Here is a 22,929-nt window from a genome sequence, read left to right on the forward strand (position 1 = left end):
TGCTGCAGAGCAAATGGGGAGGTCAAGGGGAAGGAAGAGTAAATGAGGTTCAGAGAAAAACTATAGCTATCATTATTGCTTGTGTTTTGCATTTGCTTCCTTTTGTTTCCATTTTGACTGTGGTGTGGTGGAAGACTGTTTCTTCTTGTGACCAAACTATATATCATCTGCATGTTCTTGTGCTACTTCATTTTATTGCCTGCCTTGTTTTGCTTTTTGTTTCTGCACCCTTGGTGCTCAAGTATATTATAAAGGATGCAGGTATTTCCTATTATGAAACTGCTTGCATAGATCATTGCTTAGATCCCATCTGTAGACGTTCTGATAGAATGTGTAAGCAGACAGGTTAAGCTTACTATGCTAACTGACCACCTAGACAGGCTTCAAACACTGTGGGAGGGGAGAGGGCTACAAGGCAAGAAGGCATGGGGTTGATTTCATATCTAGAAGTGCAGAAAAGCTTCCAGGGCCAGACTAGACTGTTCTGTGGAGGGGTTTATAGAGAAGATGCTTGGTGGTTTGGGCTTTAAGGTAATTTTAAGATTGGCCCTAACTATCAATGTAGATATAGCTTTAGTGGCACAGCTTGTTCTAAATTCACCCTTCATGTGTGATACTGTTGATACTTGGGAACCATGATTGAACTAAAAACCAATGACTAGCTTGAATTAAAACAGCTGCATCATCATAACTGTACAGAATACTGTTTTCTGCGTGGAGACTTTACTGCAAACCCATTACTGAGGGTCTAGTAGCTCCACATAGTACATTGTAGGTGCTGTTGATGTGATATCCAGAAATACAGGCCTTCCACAACTCATGTAAATGTCAATACTAATTGTGGATGCTCACATCCTTTTAAAATCTGGCAGGGTGTATTTTGAGAGTGCTCATTTAACCATATTCAAACTTCGTCCCTCATTGTCTATAACTTCTGCACACTGATGTGAAAGCTAAATTAGGAAGTAATCAATTTTCCTTCTTTTTAACCAGAATGAATTAAGTGCAGCAACTCATCTGACTTCAAAACTTCTGAAGGAATATGAGAAGCAGGTATAGTATAAATTAATGTCCATTTCTAGTAGTTTAGAGAATGGACTTTTGTAAGTTTTTCTTCTCCCAGAGCACAGTGCAAAATTGATCTAGGTAAAATCTTATCAAGATAAAATGTGTATTGGTAGCAGCTGACTGCTATTTAGTTTTATTCCATGTAGAAAGTACCCCATTTTTGGCAGATGTAAATTAGTCTTGCTGTGATTTTGCTTCCCAGAGCAGAGTCTTTAGACTATTCAGCTCCATCACCCTCAGTAGTATTAGAAAGTTCTTTGGCTAAGTGAATGCTTGTCCTCTGGAATATTTTAAAGTGATGGCAGCCTAAACTAATGATCTATTGGAAGGTGGCAGCTTTAATTTTAGTTGCCAGGTAAGAGACGAGATGGTGTGGTCTGAAATAGGGATGGAAAAGGATTAAATGGTTAAGCAACAATTACATATATACCGTTTACCAATTAGTGACCTTTGGCAGGAACGGAGCCAGCCCCTTATGTCTTCACCATGTGCCCAATGCTGCATGGGCCCCAGGCTGCTGGCAAGGAGCCTCGGGGGGGGGCGGGGATACAGCAGGCTTGGCTGAGCCACTAGGGGGTGCTGCCAACTGTGGAACCACAGCTTCCCCTTGCCCCCAGGGGTTGGGGCTGCAGACCTCTCCTGTACATGGATCCTGCTGCCATGGGGAGAGAGGAAGGTGCCAGGCCCCTGCACAGGGGTGAGGCAGGCCTTCCTTCTCCAGCAGCGAAACTCCTGGCCCAGTGTTGGGTCTGCCTGGCCCCCCAAATCCCTGGTTTTTGTTCCAGTTCTTTTTCTTGCATAGTATGGATCAAGGTTGTACAACTTTGGAGCAGATGAGGGCCGCTTACCACAGAGTTCCCCTGTTGCGCCACATAGCAGGGACCCCAGACCCTGCAAAGCCATGGGCTCCCTGAGCCCCATAGGGTATGCTACCCTGTGTCTAGGGTGGGGACAGGAAGCAGAAGCTAGAGGAGAAAGGAGAACCCAGAGAGTCTGCATGGAGGGAGTGGCACTCAGGCAGTAGTCTACAGCCTTTCAGTTGGGCAGCCCTGGTGTGGATTATTGTAACAAAGCTGTGATTAGTTTACAACAGGAAATATATATATGTAAGAGTGTATTTGTGTGCACAGGGTTAATTTAAATTAGCTTGATTTTTTTTATAAAAAGAGTTGAAGTTTAATTTTAAATTCAGCATTAAAGTCAATAATTGTGCATATTGAAATGGGTATAATTTATGTCTTTTTGGAATTTTTAAAAATACTGGTATTAAAAGCAAAGTCCATATTACAGGAAACAGTGAAAATAGAAATTTAAAGAGCTCTACATATTCTTACTTTGTTATATTTAAAATAATTTTGTCTGAAAAAAATCAAAATGGGCTTAGATAGGTTCAACTTACAAGGATCAGTTATTTTTGTTCTCTCATAAATAAGAAGCAGATACCTACCCAAGCAGTTTTTATTACTGCATAATTTTATTAGAACCCCATATCATAAGATTGTATCCGTTTTTTAAAAAAAATGCATTTAAGACTTGTTAAATGTTTCCAGTTTTTGTAAACATTTTGGGAGTTCTTTTCAAGCTTTACTCCAAAAAGACAAGACTAGAAATTTACTGTCATAAAAGACTCTTATATAATTGCCTGATTCTTATATAATTGCCTGATAAGATCCACAGCTTTAAGGTAAATATCTAATGTGAGGCTTGTGATAAAATTGAGACTTGGCAGAAAAAGAATAAAATCTTCATTTTCTCAGGTCCCACCTGCACCTTTTCTGAACGCTAGAACAGATTTGAAAGATAGATTTAATGTTTAAAAAACAAGGTAAACTTTTCTGTAGTTTTCATAAATATTCATGTTCATATAAAAGAAATATGTTAGTAAAATGACATAGTGGTAGTACCACTAAATCTGTACTGGTATCTTAAGTTCCCAATGTTTTAGTTTTCATACATAGCCTACATATATTCTGTTGTTAACACTGCTGTATGTATGACAGAAGAAAGCTGTAACCAACAGATTTTCTTTTTTATTTTTATAGCGTTTTCCATTAGGGGGTGATGATGAAGTTATGAGCTGTACCCTACAACAGTTTGCAAAAGTGATAGATGAGGCAAGTGTTTTTGCATTTAGCTTATCTTTTTCCACCTACAGCAGGGGTGGGCAATTATTTCAGGTGGAGGGCCACTTACTGAGTTTTGGCAAGCCATCGAGGGCCACATGCTGGGCAGCCAAGGGCAGATGAATATTAATTTTCTAAATTTGGGGGTGCCCTGCGGGCCAGATAAAATGGCCTGGCAGGCCGCATCCGACTCATGGGCCACATTTTGCCCTGATCTACAGACTCCGAAATTAACTATCATTTGCTTCCTTTAGCTTAAGCATTTAGAAATCTCTTTCACTCATCAATACTAGTAGTAGTACAACAGTAGTAGCAGTAATAGTACTGCTACTGCTACTTCTATTACTATTACTACTTTAATTACCATGTATTCTTGCATATAACATACCCTAAATATAACACACACCTCATTTTTTGGAAGGCCCCAAGCAGGAAAAAGAATCTTACCTTGGAATATGGGTAAGTAGTCTCTGGGGCTGAAGGCTATGCATATCAATCTGGCACTCTGCACTGAGGATACATGCCAAGTCCAACCCTGTGACACCCAATCCAGTGCAGTGGGGAGGGAGGTGACAGCATGAATTGCTGTTGTTCCCAGAGCTGTGGCAATTAATGCTGACATCTCTCTGGTCCCCTTCCCCCAGCCTAATTTCCAGATCCAGGGGGAGCCCTTTTCCTTGCCTGTAATGCACACCCCAGTTTTTCCTAGCTGGTTTTGGGGAGAAGGTGTGGGTTATATGCAAGAAAATACATTACACGCCATTTATATGAAGATTAAAATTGTTTGGCTGGAACTTATAGAAGCAATATAACAAAGTACAATTTACGTAATTTAGAAACGTCTCACTCTTATTCTGTACTTTCATATTGCTGTCTGCTACAAAAATTATTCTACACAACAAGGAGCTACTAGACTTATTTTATTAGCACCAAATGCAGGTAAATTTGACACCAGTCTTTTCAGACAGATGGAAAAAACTTCTAATAGAAGTCTATTTCAGATACACACACGGTCTCAAGGTTGGGACTGCATCATGAAGAGTCTGTAATCTAAACTAAGAGGAGATGAACAAGTAAATGAACTAGTATTAAAGTACAGTAAAAAGGAAAAGGTGAGGAAAATGAGGAAGTTGGGACTGTGGAAAGCACCTTCTAGATCATCAAGTTCACCCCCTTACTATTGAATGAACCACCACCTGTAATCCCTATCATAGTTTACAGAGGCTTAAGGCTTTTTGCCCCTCCACTTGAAATGGAAGGCTGTTCCAGAAAATGTTTGCTGTTATGTTTCACAGATTTACTAACTTCTGGCCCTAATTTATTCATGGCCAGTTTCTGCCCATTTATTCTTGTGCTGGTGGAGCTGTGTAGCTTAGTAGCTTCATTCGGGTGTTAACCTCATTTGGTTTTATAGATAAGAATCAATTTGGTTTTATAGATAAGAATCAAATACCCTCAGCCCTTGTTTTGGTAGGCTGAACAAGCCAAATTCTTCTAATGTCTTCAGATGGCACCTGATGAAGTAGGCTGTTGCCCATAAAAATGCATGCTTCTCTCTATGAGTTAATCTCTAAAATGTCATTTGGCTCTGCCTTCTGCATGACTTCAGACTAATACAGTTAACTATTTCTCTCAACAGTTGTATATAGTGGTCCAATAAAAAATATTATCAAACCTTTTTATTTTTATTTACATAACGGAGTTTAAACTAAAGTAATTGTTTTACCTGTTGTTTGGCTTTGGCTAGGTCCTTTTTTCCAGATATGAAAAAGGGGATTTTGTACCTGAAAGCTTGTTAGACATCTCTCCCAACTAGATAGTTGGTCCAGTAAAAGATATTACTAAACAAACCTTGCTTCTCTTTCATATCAAAACAACTTTTTTCTTGAAGGTTACATTTTAAAGGGAGGAAGAACTGAAATTAACGTTTCCAATGACTAATTACATGTGTGTTTTTTGGTTTTCCCCCAACAGCTTAGCTCTTGTCATGCAGTACTTTCAACTCAATTAGCTGATGCCATGATGTTTCCCATTACTCAGTTTAAAGAAAGGGATCTAAAAGGTAAGGTAATCAAATAGTGGCTGTTATTCAGAAAGATGCATCTCAGTGTTCTTGCAGTACAGTAATCAAATAGTGGCTGTTATTCAGAAAGATGCATCTCAGTGTTCTTGCAGTACAATAGTAGGGTAGTTAAAATATGACAAGGTAGGGAGATCCAGAGAGCTGTATTCATAATATAAGCAGTTAACATTTTATCACTATAGAATGCTTTTTCAATGGTTTAGAAATTAATCCAGTAATTAGTAATTTCAGCAAAAACATGAATTCCTTTCTATAAACAAATTGACCTGTTTAAGTTGCAGGCTTTGCACTCTTCATCTTAAGTGACACATGCAGATCTTGATTTCTAGTTAAGCTTCAAAATAATTAGCAGGTCATTTGCAGGATATTTGTTGTCTACATTTGTTGGATGTTTGTCTAAGTTGCAAAACCACTATATAATTTGTAATTACTGGCAGTTTCTCTTCACGTGGAGCCCAAGAATAAAATAAGTCACATACAGTAAGACAGCTTGCTTCATACTACCAGTAAAGTAAAGGGCCCTAGGCAAATGTCTAGGCTGGGGAGGATTTGATTTTTATTGATAAATAAACATCAGTAAATGGTGATCTCACCACATAATCACAGACCAATGAAAATATATTTTCATCAGTAATAATTTAAATGTATAGAAAGGGGACTGTAACAGGGAACCCTTACCCTTGTTACTGGATAGTGGATGGAAGAGAGGCAGAGGGGTCAAATAGGAAAACAATGGGTGGCCTAATGACTCATCAATTAAGCAATTAGTTGCTTCTTCACAGGTGGGGGAAGTGGGCTGGATAACAGGCTACGTAAACAAAGCCCTACCCAAAGGGGAAAGAGCATTCTAGGCTCCAGCCTGGTGGCAGAGGGGCCTTGGCAGGGCCAGATTGGCTAAGCCGGTGATGGGGCACCAGCCCTGATGGTGGCCATTGCAGGGAGCTGTGGGAGTGCTGGTGCCCTCCACTTCTAATCCCTGCCCACCCATCTCTTTTCTGATAAATGTATATGTATAGAATTTAGAGCAGGTATGATTTACTGATTTATGGATATTTATTTTTTTATATTTTGATGTGATTTTTATAAAGCTTTTAACAGTATACTGTCATCATTAAAATTGTCTGCCACCCACAGGCCTTATTTCACATAGCCCTGAAAATTTAAATTAATCAACTTTGTGCAATCCTGAAAATTGTAATAGATAAAAATCAAAAGGAATGCTTAAAAGTAAGCATTTATTTTAGCTGTCAACATTATTAAAAGCTAAAAATTGAATTCTGCCAAGCCTACAAATGCCTAAAGTTCCTGGTTTTTATGAGTAGTATATTAATACCTTGGCTAGACAACATAGAATCATAGAAAAGTAGGACTGGAAGGGACCTCTAAGATCATCAAACCATGGGCAGGAGGTAGGTGGTCTCAAATGAGTTTAACAAGGTTCCTGTCCAGCCTTCTATAGAATACCTCTAGGGATGCTGACTGCACCTCCTCTGCTGGGATGTGTTCCATATTCTAGATATCCTTACGGAAAAGAAGTTTTTTCCTCATGTCCAGCCTAAATTTTCCCTAAACTAGCTTGTGCCCATTGGACTTCATCCTCCCAAGAGGTGTCTTTCTGAAGAGTTGCTCCCCTAGATCTTGGAGTTCATCCCAGCATACTTGTAAGCGGCTATCAAGTCACCTCTCAGTCTTCTGTTACTCATACTGAACAAACCCAGTTCCCAGAGTCTCTCCTCATAAGGCCTATCCCCCAGCTCCTGGTCATGCAGGTGGCCTTTCTCTGTACCGTTTTGAACTTATCCACATCCTACATGAAATGTGGTTCCCAGAACTGGACACAGCACTCCAGCTGTCACCTCACCAATGGCAAATAGAGAGGGGAGGAGCACTTTTCTGGATTTATTGGCAGCACGTTGGCTGATGCATGCCAGAGTTCTGTTTGCTCTGCTGGCAACTTCATTGGACGGATGGCTCATGTCCCTTCTCTGGTCGTTTGTCCCTTCCAGGTCCCTTTCAGATGCAGTGTCAGCCAGTGGATCACCACTCATTGTATAGTTATGATGAGGGTTCTTCCTACCCAGATGAAGGACATGGCACTTGTCCCTATTGAACCTTATCTGATTGCATTCAGCCCATAGGACCAGCCTGTCACAGTCATTCTGGATCTTTACCCTGTCCTCAGATGTGTCCACATTTCCCCACAGCTTGGTGTTGTCCTCAAATTTAATCATTGTGCTTTCCACTATCTCTTCCAAGTCATTGATAAAGCTGGTAAAGAGCACAGGTCCCAACACCAGTCCCTGAGGGACACCACTTGAGACGGCCTTCCAGGATGAGGCTATCCCATCAGTTACAACTTGTTGGGATTGGCTTCTGAGCCAGTTGCCAATCCACCTCGCTGTAGACCAGTCTAGTCCTCCAACTTAATTGAGGAGAATCCCATGGGGGACAGTATCAAAGGCCTTGCTGAAGTCTAGGTAGATAATGTCAAGCACGTGTGCCATATCCGGTTGGTTAGTTATCTGGTCATAGACAGATACCAGGTTTCTTAGGCATGACCTCCCCTTAACAAAGCCATACTGGTTGTTTCTTAATACCGTGCCAGTTACGAGGTTGCGGTTGGTGGCCTCCTTGACAAGTTTTTTTAAAGATTTTTCCCAGAACCAAAGTCAGACTGACCAGTCTGTAGTTGGCAGGGTTGTCCCTCTTCCCTTTCTTCAGGATGGGTACAACGTTGCCCTTTTCCTCTCGTATGAGATGCTTATTTTGGAATATTTTGCGTGGGCTGTTAAGACCATTTTCAACAAAACACTGTTATACTTAAAGACAAAATGGAGTAAATAAAAATATTTTGATATGTAATTAAAATGTTACATAACCATCCTATGCTAAATTTCCTATGGATGTTTGAAAAGGTGTTCTTGTTTCTGAAAGCAAGTTGTTAGTGACAGAAGTGATTGTGGGACTAAATAGGCCAAAATTATTTTTTGGAATAGGGAAGCAACCATATTCCTCTACTCGTATCTAAAAATTGTGCCACTGTCACAATTCTTAAAGACTTGAATATTTAGGGGTGTTTGAAAATGGTTCTTGATGATTTACTGACAGATGAAAATTTGCCCACTGGAAAGGTTATAGTCTGTACCTGTGCTGTACCCAGTAACTCATGAGATTACATTCTTTTCATCAAATCATAGAAAACTGAGGTTGGAAGGGACCTCAGGATGTCATCTAGACCAACCCCCTGCTCAAAGCAGGACCATCCCTAACTAGATCATTCCAGCCAGGGCTTTGTCAAGCCAGGCCTTAAAAACCCCCACGGATGAAGATTCTGCCACCTCTCTAGGTAACCTGTTCCAGTGTTTCACCACGCCCTAGTGACAGAGTTTTTCCTAATATCCAACCTAAACTTCTCTTGCTGCAACTTGAGACCATTGGTTCTGTCACTACTGAGAGCAGTCTAGCCCCATACTTTTTGTAACCACCCTTCAGGTAGAAGGGTGCTATCAAATCCCCCCCTCAGTTGTCTCTTCTGCAGACTAAGATAAGCCTAAATAACTAAATACCTTTTTGTACTTTAAAACATTTACTGTAAATGTTCACAATGTTCCCACTCCTGGTTCACAATTACTTTATAATGTTTAAAAGTGAACATGGATATTATTTATTTATGTTGTGATATTACACAAAAAACCCACTCCAGATTGAGACACTTTGTGCTAAGCACTGCACGTATACTTAGGAGATCACATTTCCTTTTAGATCTTTTAATTAAAATTGACAAGACAGGTCAAAAACAAGCAGATATCAAAGATGTTTGTTTTGTGAGTTACCATCTTAAAAAGAAAACCTTTTCCAAGCCATTCTCTTTTTATAATTTTTCTCACTAGTTGTTACTTTATTGTAACTGTACCCGCTGGGCCTCGATTACTCGGTCCCTTGCCGCCCTGCCCAGGGGCCTGGTGGTAACCTTCTGCTCCATCTCTTAAGGGAGTAGTCCTCGGTGTTACGCTTCAGGCATACTCCCCCTCCGTATCCCGCCTGCCACGACTTTGATGAAATTTCAGTGGTGGAGGGGATGGCCACCTGACGCTGGCTACCTCTCCCAAGGACGAAGTGTGATGTTCTTCGCGAGGCTCTGCCTCCCCTGCACCTCACCTTAGACCCCGCCTCAGCAGTGTGCTATAGGTGTTGCTGCCAGCTGGCCCTCCGCTTGATGAGGGACCCTACTGGGTGCCAGCTAGGCTCACGCCGGGGCCCCGGAAGTCCTGGTTCCTTCTTGGCCAGTCTAACCTGTGGGATCCTAAATTCCCCTTAACTCAATAGCCCTGAACACTAATACAGAGATCCTGGCCAACACAAACAAGCCATACCAGTCGTGAAAGAAAAAAAACCTGTTAATTTAATCACAAGGCTAAAGGGACCACCTTCCCCACAAAAATAAGCTACGCTCCCTATCAAGGGATCATTTGGCTCACGAATTTTGGTCGAGGTCCTGTATCCCCACCATCGTGTCTCAGTCCCTCTCTCCTTTGAGGATTCCTTCTTAATTTCAATGTCCGTCGTCCTCCGGGCTAATGAAGCCTTCAACTTTGGCTCTCCTCACGCCCCAAAGTTATATGCAGTTGAGACACCTGGGTCTTGTCAAGCCCGATGACAGCGTCTTCCCCTGGGCAGGATTCAGATTCTCCCCGTGAGGCTGCAGCACCGTTCTCCAGCTCCTCTACCTTCCTGGTGGCCTCTGGAGATCTTCTCCCCACGCTTTCTTGCCGCCTCTCCTCCCCTCCTGCCCACTCGCTCTCCCTTCATATTCTCTCCCGCTGGTTCTCCTCCCCTGCTTCCCCAGCTGTTGCCCCTTTAAGTAAACTGCGGCTAATGAGCCGTGCGGGACCTGCTGCTGCTTTTCGCTCGCTGCGATACCTGCCGCGCTTCCTGCTGCCGGTAAGTTTTTTTTGTTTAGTTTCTCTTCTCCTTTCGTTTCCCTGTGGGGTGCTGCCCCCCAGGGCCCCCCTTGGACCCTTCAGGGTTCATACCTTTGCCGCGCCCCGGGACAGTAACCTTTGCCCCAGAATCTTTTTCTTGGCTGACCTCTGAACAGAACTGTAGATGATGTCTTTGGGTTACTGACTTCTCAGATCCTTTGAGAAGAACCCTTTTCCCTTGACGTAGTACACTAAGATGCATCTTTCTGTGTCTGATGGCAGTATTTTATATGACTCAGGCCCTCAATAGAATCAGTGTCAGTTGGTCAAGAAACAGCTCTGCTACCACTGTATACAGGAAAAGGGGACAGCCTCCAAAAGCTGTGTATCTGGGAAAAAGCTTAAAGCTTTTATGGACCAGTAGAGGCTGCCTTTCTTCTGGAGGGGCTGTTTCAGAGCATTTCCTCTTCAGCAGAAATTGAAGAACTTCTTTAAAAGAAGATAAAACTAGAGTGTTGTAGATGCATGTAATAATGTTGTTATAATGTGTTTTATATTCACCTTTTGACATAAATATATGTTCTTTGTAGAGATACTGACTTTAAAAGAAGTTTTCCAAATTGCAAGCAATGGTAAGTGTACTTTTAAATGTTTAATGTGAGAATGTAGCATTTTCATATCTGGATATAAAATTAAATTTATAAGATGCATTTAAAAAGGGACATTTTTAGTGGGACCCAGGCACCCCCTTTTCCTGGCTTCTTTGAAAATTCCGGCATTGACCCTCAAAAATTTGAGGCAAACAAACAAATCTTACTTAGAGAACTTAGTAGTAACGTACTTAAGCATTAATGCAGTTACTGATAACTGTGTGGAAAAAAAATCTGTAATGACGTAAAAAAAAATACAGTGGTAAAAAGATGATGGTAATTAGTGTTCAGCTGCCTAGGAAGAATATGTGCTTTATAAAAATGGTTTGATTTAAACAATGGAAGTTTAGCTCCCTACAATTGTTATTCTACTTCTTTAATTTTTGCATTAGACATTTTAAGCTTAGTTTTAAAATGCAGTTATAGAGGGTTGTTAAGATTGCACTATTTAGAAAGTTTCTTTAATTCTGGTAGTTATTTCCCTGTTGGTTAATAAATGGGAAAAGTCTATATTAAATCTAAATGGTTTCTAGATTAGAAGGTGTTGGTGATATTGTTATTAATAAAATAACTTCTTTTTATAGAAAAAAATGCTTCTCTTCATCTTTGCCAGATAATTTTATATTGCAAGAAATTTCTGATTACATGAATACAAGCTGAAGTAGTAACGGTAATTGAATAATTGCCAAGAGGCCAAAAATTGTTCATTAAATTTCATCAACTCATAGAGTTGTTAGAATTTTAATTTTGCAGACCGTGTATGAGCTTGGCATTGAACAAAACCATTTTAACCAAAGATTTTTTAAAATGTTTTGTTGATTACCTGTTGTTATTCCATGTTCTGTTTTTTAAATGTATTTAATTTACTGAATGATTATAAAAATATTTTTATTGTTTAGATCATGATGCTGCCATTAACAGATACAGTCGGTTGTCAAAAAGAAGAGAGAATGAAAAGGTTTGTGTGATGCACACTTTTTAGTAGTTATTTTGGAGGACGTAAAGCCAGAATACATGTTCCAGAATGGATATAATGTCAACAGCTGCAAATATTATGTAACATAATAGATGCCTCTTAGAATCTAATAGATGCCTCTTAGAATCCAATAGTTTAGGTTGTAACAGCATAGACAATGGCTAAAATAGACAAAAGCTTTTTTTTTTCCATTGCAAGACTGGCATATAATTCTGGTGTTTTGTTAAGAGAGAGAGAGAGAGAACTGCTCAGTTTTGGGGAAAAAATATTCTGTTTCATTACCAGAAACACCCTTTCCCTGAATTCTGGAAAAGAAGTCATGGGGCAAAAAATTATCATTTCTCATAATATTTTAAAGATTACTGTGACTGTGTTGGCACTTGTTTTAAAACCTGTACAGAGAGCACATGACACCTAGTCATGAACTTTGTTTTTTTTCCCGTTCCTCTCTTTAGGTCAAGTTTGAAGTTGTAGAAGATGTATATACTTCCAGGAAGAAACAGCATCAGACTATGATGCATTATTTCTGTGCATTAAATACTCTTCAGTACAAGAAGAAAATTTCTATGCTAGAACCGTTATTAGGCTACATGCAAGCTCAGGTGAATATTGCAGGCACTGAAAGCTGTGGATTTAAAATAAGGTGGAAGGGCACCAATAAAAAGTCTTCCTTCATTTAGGTACTGCCTAGACCTGGAGGTGCACAAACTTACTAGGTGCCTCCCTGTTTACCTAGCATTCTGTTTCTGCCCGTGCAAATAACTGCCCAGTTCAACACCTCTCCCCTCTGAAGCTTGATTGGTATCCAGAAACTGGGCATTGTGTAACTTAGGGCTGTCCAGCGGGCAGCTTGTGGGCCACCTGTGGCCACTAGGCTCCCAGTCTGGGTGCTGCACCTATCTACTGCTACTGCTGCTGTCTCTGGGTTCCAACACCTTCCTGATTTCACTGCCTGTCCCTGCTCCCGGGGGTGAGACAGAACTATTTACAGTGCCAAAGGTATCTGCAGCTGGTCTGTGGCCAGGCAGCATGGGGCACCTGGGAACTCTGTGCAGCTTGCCATCCTGATATGGCAGGGGAAGGGGTGCCTGCTATACAGTGCAGGAGCAGGGGGGCACACAAAGCTCAGGTGTGCTGGCACAATGCAGTGGTGTGGTAGCTTGCCGCATGGTTCAGTGATTGGGGGATGCATGTTAGTGGCCCTGCTGCCTGCACCCCACAGTGTGAGGGGTGCCTGGTTTACAGCCCATGCAACATATGGGCTGAAGGGGCACGTGGTCCTTGGCCACCAAGAAGTTGGATAGTTCTCGTGTAACTTATCCAAAGGTTGTTTAGCATAAAATCCTGCAAGAAGCATGGGAGTAGGGAAAAGTGCCAGGGACTTCCCCTCCTCAGGGAGGAGGAGTGCTCGGTGCAGATTACAGAAAAATGCTCCCTTTGCTCCAATAAATCCTGGAACTACTAGTGTGCAGAGAAGAATCCCATAGGAATAGTTCCTCCCAGACTAGCCTGCATCCTGATGGTTCGGGTTTCACCTGGGAAGTGGAAAATATAGGTTTAGAATTGTTAGTGGGGCGGAGGGAATTTAACCCTGGTCATCACTTCCTGGTGAATACTCTAACCATTAGTCTGTTGCATAAAAATGGGTACTAGCACCACTCCTCATCCTCCTCTGACCATGCCTTGAAAGAAGAATAAACCTTGTTCTGTTCTTGGAAAGAATGGTTATAGGATCCCAGCTGTGGATCCCAAGTGGAGGGATGGGGTGGATTTCAGACACATCCCTTATTGTTCCTGAAGGTATCTCTAAGGGAATTGCCTACTCAATGTGCAGGTTGTTTCTGATTACCCACCGCTGCCCATGTACTACTGCATAGGCAGCCTGGGAGCCTAACATAGGGTTTTGGATTACGTTCCAGAGCATAGATGCCTACAAGTTAGATTGTGCAGTGCCTCATTTTAGGCACCTGTTTTATTGGTTCTGGCCCTCCCTCTTTAATGATGGCTGCCAAGTAAATGCTTGGCACTAGCAAGTGTGCAGGGAAGCTGAGAATTAAATAGCCTTGGAAGGATGCCATTTTTTGCCCCTCTGAAGGAAAAAGTAGTTATCACAGGTCAGGATTTTGAGGGAATAATGTGAGGGAAACGCATACGTTATTTTTCCTTTGGCAGCTGTTTTGTGACAAGACCTGGAGTCATTAAAATCACATCCCTATCGAAGATGTGAAAGAGATGGAATGTTATTCAAAATCATTCTGAATCAATTTTGTTACTTGCTAAAGATAAAATTGTTGATGATAAAGTTTTTTGTGTGTTAGTAGTCAGAGTGAAAGTGAGGGTGACAAATCACTGCCTGTATCTCAACCCAGCTCAGTCCCAGAGAGAAATATTGGACTAAGTTTTGAAAAAGACGTTTTGGAGATGTCTTATTTGATTTGGACTTCTTGTGTGGCCATTCTGGGTGTGACCCCACTGCAGTCATGACAAAACCACCATTGATTTTTCCAAGATGCAAGAGTACAAGTGTTTCCTACTCTGTCTTCATGTAAAACTATCTAAGATTAACCTCAAATGACTTTCTAGGAAGAGCATCAAAGAAAAGACTTTCTGTACATAACATTTTGTGGTGATAGTATTCTTAAAACATAATTGTAGAGACTTTGGGAGAATGTTCTATTACCAGAGGAATTTAGTCTTCTCTTTCCTCCTTTTAAAATAAGATTATCTTATCCTCAAGTATTGATTGCAGTGTCTTCATATTCTTCTTGAATACAAATATTATTTTTATGCTTTATAGCTGTAACTTGGAAATAGGAATGAAAGATGGAGTATTTTTAAGGGAAAGCAAAATGACAGAGCAGTATTTCATTTCTCTTAATTTGAGGTGCTCAGATAGGAAGGAGGGACATGTTTCATAATTAAATTGGGGGGGGGCACATGGCTCAAAGATTATTTGAATTCCTGCAGTTTGATCTGTTAGTAGTCTGGTATCATTCAGTAACTGATTTCCCATTTTTCTCATCTTTTTTTTAAAGATAAGTTTTTTTAAAATGGGTTCAGAAAATCTTACTGAGCACCTGGAAGAATTTTTAACAAATATTGGCACAAGTGTACAAAAGTAAGTTTTCTTTGTTCTTACTTCTATCTGTAAAACAAGTGACATGAATTGATTTTCCTTTTGTGTCTCTTCAGATAGATCACCTCAGATAATAATACAACATGTATTTTATGTTAAGTGTTCGCAGGGAAATGGAATCTGAAGTAGAAACCATGCAACAGACCATAGAAGACTTGGAAGTAGCTAGTGATCCATTATACTTGCCTGATCCTGACACTACAAAATTTCCTGTCCATAGAAATCTGACCCGGAAAGCTGGATATCTTAATGCAAGGAAGTAAGAGCTACCTTCTATTTAAAACTTTCAAACCACTTTACTCAAAGTCAAGCTAGAGAAAGAACCAACATCTCTAAAACCAGCTATATTGGGTTGTAGGTAAAAGTTTATATAGCCAAACTGAACTGATTTGTTTCCTTTCCATTTGTTCCACATGACAGATTGTAATTATGGATTATTTTATACTGATTTCTAGTTACTAATTTTAGTTACTGACTCAAGTAGTAGTAGTTTGCAGTTAGGTACAATTACTCATTTAGTGATGGATCTTTTAAAAAAAGAGTGAGTATATCCTCTGAATGTCACGTTAAGATGGAGACACTGATATGCCTAGAGATAAAGTGGTTTGTGTGTGCAAGGTTATAGTGACCCAGTTACAGTCAGGAATAGAACTGAGATCTGATTGCAGTGTAATGATTACAGAACTGATATACTTCGTAATTTAGACTTACTTGCCTAGATTTTGCAGCTATGAAAGCATTTGGGAGATATGGATGGATATATTTGTTCAGCATACATTTTAGATAAGAGTTAGGATTACATTATTCTAAGTAACACTCCTGAAATATTAAGTAAATTTCCTTCATTAACATAATTAGATTTTTTGAACATTGATGACTACTTGAAGATATGTGGTTTTGCCCACTGGAGGGAGCTATTGTTATGCCATACGAAAGTAAAGACAACCTGTTGCACATTATAACTGGTTAAAAACAAATAAAAGCTATAAAGTTTGGAGTACATTTTCTGACTTATACCATGTTGTACATACAACCAGAATTTCTAAAGACTCAAACTTTAGTTGTTATTACTAGTGTAGGAAAGAGTTTCCCTGAATTCTTGAAATAGGGCACAATTTCTATAGTTAGTTGGTCTATATAGAAAAAGTTCCAGCATATGTATGCTTGATGCAGTACCCCAGATTACCTACCCATTAGGATATTCTTTTTGTAAACATCTTCAGAAGCAATTATGTTGTGTTAAGTATTTGTGACAGCCTCCTCCTGTGAATCAGAGATATTTGCATGAAAAATGGCTGTGGTGAAATTAACATTTCATAAATTAGGTTTTCTTAGTTAACAAATTCAAACTGCATAAGTGCCCTTATGGCAAAGTGGGGCTCCCTGACTAGCCACAGTGTTGGTTTCCCCACTTGCTTTTGGGTACCCCACTCACCTGACTCGCCTGCCATACCTTGTTGTTAGTTAATTAAGTTGTTAATTAAGACAGGAGGCTGCCCATTCTTGCCCCGATGCCAGCAGGGTGCTATCTGCAGTTCCACTCCTCCCCTACACCACAGCCCAAGCCTCGCAGATGGCATCCAGATGACAATGCTCCCAGCCTACAGCTGGACCAAGCTTAGGCCTTGTTGTCAAGCCTCAGATATCTCAGAGAGGAGATACTGCCCTCCTCTTACTGGGACCTCTCATACTCCATCCACTTTCACGTGTCAGCGATTTATACTGCCTTGCTCCCTCTTGGAGTGGGCCCCTAAGGCCATAGGCTTTAACCTTGGGTGGCAGATGTACCGTCTTTGGGTCTCTCCCGCGACCCTCACCAGGGTAGTGGCCAGCCAATTACTGACTGAGTCTGAGCTTGCTCTGGTCCCTCCCAGGGCAACTCTGTACACTCAGACATCCCTCTATACACTTCCAGCCCTCTGGTTCTTCCCCCCCACTGGGGTCCCTCCTCTCTACCCCCCACCAAGACATTCTTAACTCATGCCATGACTAGTGCTCCAAGGCCTCACAGGGACTCTCACTCCCACCCTGGAGCAGCAAGTGATTGTGTTCAACTATAGGTCTTACTTTCAACTCAGACTCGTCCTCCCAGTGGTGGAGGTCTTACCAGGGTCAGGACTTGCTCCTCTCTCTCAGACTGAGCCCCCTTACTCGGCCTCTGGCCCAAGCCACAGCCTCAGGCATCCAAAGACATATGTTGGCCTACTCCCTTCACATGGGGTCACCCCCTCACTGGGGCTCCTCATCTCTGCCCCCCTCACAGGGGATCCATGCTACCCCTCACTGGGGCCACAGGGCTTCCCTCCCCGGTGGGCTCAGGTGGCCGTAGCAGTGTCTGGCCCCAGCTACCTTTCTTTGGGGCCCTACACCCCACAGGGCTCAGGTGGCCCCAGCTGTGCCTGGTCCCAGCTATCTCCGATGTTATGCAACCCACTCAAAGGTGAGGGCTGGGGTTCAGGTCCCCCTACCTGCCTTTCACCGGGGTGGTAACTGACTTGGCATTTCTTGGGGGCTCCTGCACCCTGGAGAGCCCCACCAGGCCACCCACTCCCAGCACGGTGCAGTTTTAGGTCATGCCCAGGACCAGGAGCCTCCAAGCCATCCCCTACAACTCCTGCCCTTACCTCCAGGATGTTGCATGCAGCCAGGTGATGTTACTGCCTGGCTTGCCAGCCAGAAACTGCCCTGTTTATATAGGCGACCAGAGATCTAAACGGCTGCTGCAGTCAAGCACCTGCTGGCTGCTTGGCTCAGCTCTTGAAGTGGCAGGCACCAACAGTGCCCTGCCACACCCTCAAGAAAGTTTTTGTTTTAGTACTAAGAGGCTAAGTGAAAGGAAAGTTTTTTTGACAGTGTGTAAACCAACGCCCCAAACAACACTAATCAAAATAATGGATTTTAAACCTCTTCTAATTAAGTTTCTTACATAGTAGTTTGCTAATACTGTTTTTATGTGATGTCTTGCACAACCCTTAAATATTTAAAACCTGCTTAGTAGTAAAAAAATAACAGTAAAAAAACCAACCAAAGAATATAAATTTATATGAGACTAAGTGAAAAGCCACAGTCATAGGAGACCCAGTAAAAAGGCTTTTCTTCTGTTTAGAGAATTTGGATGCCCTGCTTGTCTTTCTTATCTGTTTATTTGATTTAGAGGTCTGATAGAAATATAATCTATGAATTGAACACCTGATTTTTTGTTCTAGTAAGACTGGCCTGGTGTCTTCTAGTTGGGAGAGACAGTTTTACTTCACTCAAGGTGGAAATCTTATGAGTCAGGCAAGAGGTGATGTAGCTGGAGGGCTTGTCATGGACATAGACAACTGTTCAGTAATGGCTGTGGACTGTGAAGACAGAAGATACTGCTTTCAGATAACATCTTTTGATGGAAAAAAGTTAGTAGATTTCAAATTTTTCCATGTAGTATTTGGAGATGTTAGTTTTAAAAAATAAATCCGGTGTCTTTTGTTAATGTTCATAATTTGGGGTTTTATTGTCTTTTACCCGTTTATACTAAGTAACATAGTCGTATGAAGCTCCAAACGACAAAAATAAGTCTTACATAGGAACTATAACATGCTCTTAAATTTTTAATAATCCTTTTTCATATGCTGTAATGCTTTCTTACCAGTATCAATGAAATCATCTACAATTCAGTTCTCTCTTATTTCCTTCCTATTCTCCTCAGTAATTTTAGAAGTGGGGCTGCTACAACATAAGTATTGCTTTCTCTGAAGAGTTCCAATTCAGAATGGAACACCGTAGTTATTTTTTTTCTCTCTAGAAAGGATTGTTCAATATTCAGTTCTTTTTCTGTACAATGATCTCAACATCACGGGAGGAAAAATAATTGGGATCTATCAACATTCATATTTTGCTTCTGTTTGGACAGTTTTATTTGGACACTTTAAGTTGGATCTCAGTGTAGTGATTTTGAGCTGCCTTCTTGGGACTTAATGTACTTATTACTTAGACAAAAAAGATTTTTGTACAACTATGGGGACTGGACCTTATTTTGCAACTGACAAAGTAGGTTGTTGCCTACAAAAGCCTCTCTGAACCTTCTCTTGAACAGTAGAGCCACCCTGCTCTACTGTTTGCCTGACTTCAGACAAACATGGCTAACCATTTCCCAGATCTTCTTTAAGATTTTGTTTTAAAATGCAAGCACAACTTTTTTTTCCTTGAATAGGTAGGGGGGGAAAAAAGTGCGTTTGTTGTTATATTTATTATTTTGACTGGAGCATCTGAAATAGAAGTGTATTTAAATAGATTCAGAGAAAATGATATTTTTTATAATAATCTTTTGTGAATGACAGACTTTGCCTTGTTTTGTAATTTCTGCCTATTACATAAATAAATAAATAAAAACATTGCCACTATTAATTTAGAAAATAACTTCAAACATCACAACATAGGCTTGCAGCACTTTTATCTATGGAGGTATTTTGGACAACAGTACCCTTCTGCTAAACTACTGTAGAAATTCAAATATAATTCTTTCCTGCCTGATCTTTTTATTAGAAATAAAATTACTTATATCTTTAGTTGAATCTAATCTGCGCTTAGGATGTATACATAGATAGCACCTAGGAGCTGAACCTGTGACCCATTTACATCCATTAAACAAACATCGGACATGTGATGAAAATTCCTGCACTAGTGAAACTTACTAGAATCTAGTATAAAATTGCCCTGGGGTAAAAATAGCAGTAAAAATGTTACACCAGTGAATGGATTCTGTGTCCAACTTGAGTTGTTGCCAGTTTCTCAACACCAAGCTAATATTACATGCTCCCCATCACGTACTGAATAAGGTGGTGTAACAGCACTTACTGATGCACTACCCCAAGATACCTAGTCATCTCTCTATTTTAGCTCCTAGTGTAATTTACATCAGTGTACAAAATCAATACAGATTACACCAGCATTTGTCCTGGGTATTCCATAGTGTTACTAATAAAAATTAAAATGTTTGTGTTAAGGAAAAAATGCACATCTAGACAGGAGAATCACTGAAAGCCGCTTTATTTTTAAACAAGCATGACTGAAAATGTTCGTGTTTTGTTCTTTCAGGTCTTCAATCTTACAAGCAGAAAGTAAAAAAGACTCTGAAGAGGTAAGTTTATAGCAAGCACTTGTGAAAAAATAATTGCATGAATACAATATTTAAGGAAAAAGGCCATCATTACCACCTAGGAGGCCCAGGGTAAAAAGTGACTTTGTAATTTCTTGTATTTAAGCCTTCTACATAGGAAGGCACCACTGTCCCAAGCATGGGAAAAAAATCTGTGCCAGCAAAAGTCATTGTCATTGAGAATCTATAGATCTAACATAGCAGGGGGAAAATGATTGCAGTAGTAATCGACAATACATACTTACTGCTAGCTACTTTTTGGCTTGTTGTCAACTGAAATACCCTGAATGCCCTACTCCAAAACAGGGGTGTACTTGGTAGCTGTGTTGGTCTGAGACAAAATGACGTACAAAAAACTAGAACTTTTGGTTCCAAAATGATACCTCTTATTAGACCAACTCAAAAATGGCAAGAAAACTGTCCTTTTCTGCAAGGTTTCAGGATCAAAGTCCCTTTGTCAGGCTCTGGGAAAAGTGTAGACTGTACAAGATGGTAAAAAGTCCCCATGGGTTGGAAATAAACTGAGTGTCATGGACCCAGAGGGACAGACTTCCATCTTCAGCTCCCTCTGTGCAAAAATGAAGTTTCTTTCCTACCTATGGGGACTTTTTACCATCTTGTACCATCTACACTTTTCCTAGAGCCCGACGAAGAGACTTTGATCCTGAAAGCTTGCAGAAAAGGATAGTTTTCTTGCCATTTTCTAGTTAGTCTAATAACAGGCTTCATTTTGGAACCAAGAGTTCTAGTTTTTTGTATGTCTACTCCAAAACAAGCATGTTAGAAAATCCAAATTTTACATTTTATCTCATCATTTCAGTAGCTTCATAGCAGTTAATATGGCTACTTATAAATCGTATGTAAGAAGTAAATACAGACTCTTAGATCACTAGGTGAAAGCTGAGAGTGGAAAGGAATTGTTTTTGTCACCTTAGACAAAGAATGCCAAAGAACAAAATGCCCTGCCCTGTGTTGCACAATCAGACGCACAGATTCATGTTTCAGATGAACAAATCTTGATTCAAGAGGCATAGCATGTTTTAGTTGTTGGCTGCATTCAGAGCTCCTTATAATGCTCATAATTACTGCTTCAAAAGGGTGGATAAATCTAGCTCTGTGGATTCTAAAAATAAAAAGTAATATGACAGACTACACTGAGCTACCAAAAAAATGCTCCTTCTTAGAATTTAGGATGCAGTGGAACACCTTCCTCCTCTGAAGACTGAAAGGGTTTTCTAGAAACTGAGAGGAACAAATCAGCTAAACTGTAACATTTGCTGAATCAAAATTGTATTTACTGATATTAATTTATAGCAGTCTGTTTTTGTGCAAGAAACACTGCACTGTCTTCATGGTACTATGTTTGGGGGTGCATGCTGGATATGAGCCATTTAAAATATTATATTGGATCCTAAATTCTTCAAAATTCTTAGTTTATTCCTCTCTCAACACCCACACAGACCTATGGGTCGTTGTTGAATGATCTCATTGATGTACAATGAGACAATTGCCTTTTTAAGGGCACATCTTTATTTTTGCTAAGCTGTTCCATTTGGCTCAGCTCCTCTCCTGGTCTTCAGTTCTGTTGTTAAGCAGCCGTGCTCATAACTTCCTGCCCTCCTATGGTCCATGGAGCTAACTTCAAGTACCATATTTTCTTATATATAACCCACACCTTTCTCCCCCTCCTTCCCTCCCACCCCTCCCCAGCCAGCTGGGGAAAATTGCGGTGTGCATTATATGAAGAAATGGGCTCTTCCTGGGCATGGCAAGTTGGGGTGGGGAGCAATGGCACCATTCATTGCCAAGGTTCTGGGAGCTGTGGCAGTCAGTGCTGCTACAGCTCCCTTCTCCCCCCATGCCCCTGCTGCCACCAAATTTCCAGACCCATGGGGAGTTACCACATGCTGGATTGAGATAGCACACTGAGTTGGTATGTGACCACACCCCACATGCCAACCCAGAATGCAGCCCTGGACCTGATGTGTGGCTCCCGAGTCTGCATACATCTAGCCCCTGCTCAGTGTGCAACCCCAAACCAGTTGACAAAGTTGGACCTGGCACACAGCCCCAGTGCTGGCATGACCCCCAGTCTGGAGACCCCAGGTCTCTGGTATGTACATGCACACTCCAAGGTAAGATTTTTTTTCCCCCCTTTTGGGGGGCCTTCCAAACGTAGGATGTGTTATATTCATGGGCATGCTATACGTGAAAAAATATGGTATCTCGTCTCCGTACATCTCTGGTCCTTAACTGCTTCACTCTTCTTATGGTCCAATTAATAAAGGTCTATTCCTGACAAAAAACTATACTGAAGCTTTGGCTCAGTGGAACAGTGAAGAACAAGAGGGAGCAGCTGGCAGATTATAGTTACCGAGGGAGATGGAAAATAAAATATGTTCTAAGTGTAAAAAATAAAGAGAAAAAAAGGACTAACTTCACAGCAAAAATATCTTGAGGGGAATAATACTTTGTTTTGTAACCATGGGATGTCTGTATGCTTGTTCCAGAGGTGAAGCGGAAATATTAAGCAGGTGTCTTAAAATAATTATGGGTTATGTCTATAATGAGGCTCCCTTTTTACTTTTGCAGTGGATTTGTACAATAAACAACATTTCTAAACAGATATACCTAAGTGAAAATGCTGAAGTAAGTATAATCTTTCATTGTATAACATCAAAAACTAACAAAGAATGTCTTTCAATTTGGTGCGCATGCATTTTAAATGAGATTGAGTGGATGTAATTTGGTAGTGTGAAATTAAGTTATGCTTCTTTCGTATATGATCATAAGCTTTTCAAGGCAGGAAACATTTAACTTTTGTGAGTCAGTCT

The 22,929-nt window shown here is 40.7% G+C and overlaps 1 protein-coding gene across 3 annotated transcripts in view; it reads left to right on the forward strand.

Annotated features, from left to right (window-relative positions):
• Positions 1 to 22,929, forward strand: part of APPL1 (adaptor protein, phosphotyrosine interacting with PH domain and leucine zipper 1) — a 48,230-nt gene that overhangs the window by 7,865 nt on the left and 17,436 nt on the right. For 2 of the 3 annotated variants that reach the window (XM_090021261.1, XM_090021262.1), the window contains 11 exons: positions 994 to 1,053; positions 3,111 to 3,182; positions 5,166 to 5,253; positions 10,787 to 10,828; positions 11,746 to 11,804; positions 12,278 to 12,424; positions 14,858 to 14,940; positions 15,059 to 15,217; positions 18,165 to 18,353; positions 20,035 to 20,077; positions 22,688 to 22,744. In XM_090021261.1, coding sequence (XP_089877387.1) covers positions 994 to 1,053; positions 3,111 to 3,182; positions 5,166 to 5,253; positions 10,787 to 10,828; positions 11,746 to 11,804; positions 12,278 to 12,424; positions 14,858 to 14,940; positions 15,059 to 15,217; positions 18,165 to 18,353; positions 20,035 to 20,077; positions 22,688 to 22,744 — 999 coding nt within the window. Of the gene's footprint in view, positions 1 to 993; positions 1,054 to 3,110; positions 3,183 to 5,165; positions 5,254 to 9,951; positions 10,829 to 11,745; positions 11,805 to 12,277; positions 12,425 to 14,857; positions 14,941 to 15,058; positions 15,218 to 18,164; positions 18,354 to 20,034; positions 20,078 to 22,687; positions 22,745 to 22,929 lie in introns of those variants that run through there. The other variant, XM_090021263.1, reaches the window with a different exon arrangement.

The sequence above is a fragment of the Crocodylus siamensis genome, chromosome 11, assembly GCF_052110815.1.
Source record: "Crocodylus siamensis isolate JL-2025a chromosome 11, ASM5211081v1, whole genome shotgun sequence".
NCBI lineage: Eukaryota > Metazoa > Chordata > Crocodylia > Crocodylidae > Crocodylus > Crocodylus siamensis.